The 1,768-nt window shown below is 32.0% G+C and overlaps 1 protein-coding gene across 1 annotated transcript; it reads right to left on the bottom strand.

Moving 5' to 3' along the window:
• Positions 1 to 447: 447 nt before the first annotated feature.
• On the bottom strand, positions 448 to 1,150 carry LOC108748886 (probable salivary secreted peptide). The gene has a single exon (XM_018487288.1). It carries the CDS (start codon positions 1,076 to 1,078, stop codon positions 674 to 676), a length of 405 nt encoding a protein of 134 aa, XP_018342790.1. The 5' UTR covers positions 1,079 to 1,150; the 3' UTR covers positions 448 to 673.
• Between the last annotated feature and the right edge of the window lie 618 nt (positions 1,151 to 1,768).

Raw genomic sequence — 1,768 nt, forward strand, 5'->3', positions numbered from 1 at the left:
AAAACTTCTTTCAGATTCCTTCCTCAACGCTAGCATCGTCACGACTATCCCTCTTACCTGGTATCGCAATATTCAAGTACCATAGATGACGATTGACGAGAATATAATTAGCGAAGTAATTAGTAATTAATTATTTAGTTAATAATTAGCTAGCAATTGTAATAACAGTTAGAAACTAGAGAATATAATTAGAAAATACAATATAATTAAATACGTGATAAGGGCAAACTTTTTTCATTCATAAATAGGAGAACATGAATAATAACGATTATTTTGTGTTAGAGCGTCATCAATTGACATATATTATGTTACATATATTATGTCTGTTATTAAAAACATTAAAATTTATCACACAAATAATTTATATTCTACAATTTTATATGTAAGTATATGGAAGCTTATAGATAAGAATATAAGTTTGAGAATTTAAAGGAAAACATGCAATTGTATCAATTTACATTGATTTATTGATGACAAGACTTAAAAGTGAATAACCAAAATATTCAGTAACATATCTTTGTTTCAACGGCAATGCAATGGTGTTGGTATAATAAATGGCTCAGAATGTGTTAGATTGATGTAGCTACTTTAAAACTGCTTATTTCACTTCTCCATCGTAATTGTATCCAGAAATCATATCAGTCATAGAAGTAGCTGCTTTCACTGTGTCTAATTAAGGTCGTCCATATATATTAAGAGCAAAATTAATGCCATGACCTCTCAGACTCTTCCATCTCAAGGTGGCGTTGTTATGTCCAGGTCCACCATTCAAAAGACTACACTGCGCGCCGTTTCCGTTCGTCTTCTGATCCAATGCTTCAATGTAGGTGATACGTTCATACCTCGAGATATTGAAGGTCTTTTCAATAATTTGAATCTTCATCCAGCTAGAATTCTTGATGATGTTCTCTCTGAGGATAAGTCTGTCACCGGGCATCCTGTAGCCGATGAACATATGGTGCGACTTATTATTGTCAGCATAGGAAGAGACAGCTCCATTGGCAGAGGGTACAGTGGTGATGGTCAACAGAGCGGCGATCAGAACAGCCAGACCGATTATGTACTTGTATGCTGACATCTTGCCTTATTTTGCACTCAAAAACCGCGTTACTATTACTGCAGGAAAGCTAGTTGGTTTCTGTTGATGTAACGTGCGATCAGCGCTTAAATAGATGGAACAATCTCTTATCGCTCGACTTATCATGATTATATCGCTGATATCCCACCTTGTTTTGGAAAGATACATTCCGCGAAAGAATCATTCTGATTAATACGAATTCGTCGCAACATATTCAAACAACATTTCTCGCTATTTTATATAATAGAAGGAGAGAGAGAGAGAGAGAGAAGAATAAACAATATTATTTTTAATAAAATTTTTATCAAAGCGCACTGATGAGTTTATCATTCGTTTTTTGTTAATTATTTTACAATATTAACTTTATTATGAGTAATTTTATATTTGGTAAGAAAACACTAGCATTTAATAATAAAAGATGCATAATTTCATTTATATGATTATGGTAAAAAAAATATTAATATTTAATAATAAAAGGTACATTAATTTATTATCATAAATTAAATTCAAAGCAACTAGAAACATGATAGCATATACGCGTACTGACCAATATTTCCTCTATAATGCATAATGGATAATTATTTTAATTAGATCTTTAATTAGATGCGTCGGAGATATTGCAATCATTATTACTCTCCTATACATACGTTTCTACTCGGGTGTATGATTCATCAAGAGTGTATAGATTAC

The sequence above is a fragment of the Trachymyrmex septentrionalis genome, unplaced genomic scaffold (assembly GCF_001594115.1).
Source record: "Trachymyrmex septentrionalis isolate Tsep2-gDNA-1 unplaced genomic scaffold, Tsep1.0 scaffold25, whole genome shotgun sequence".
NCBI classification, from domain to species: Eukaryota; Metazoa; Arthropoda; class Insecta; order Hymenoptera; family Formicidae; genus Trachymyrmex; species Trachymyrmex septentrionalis.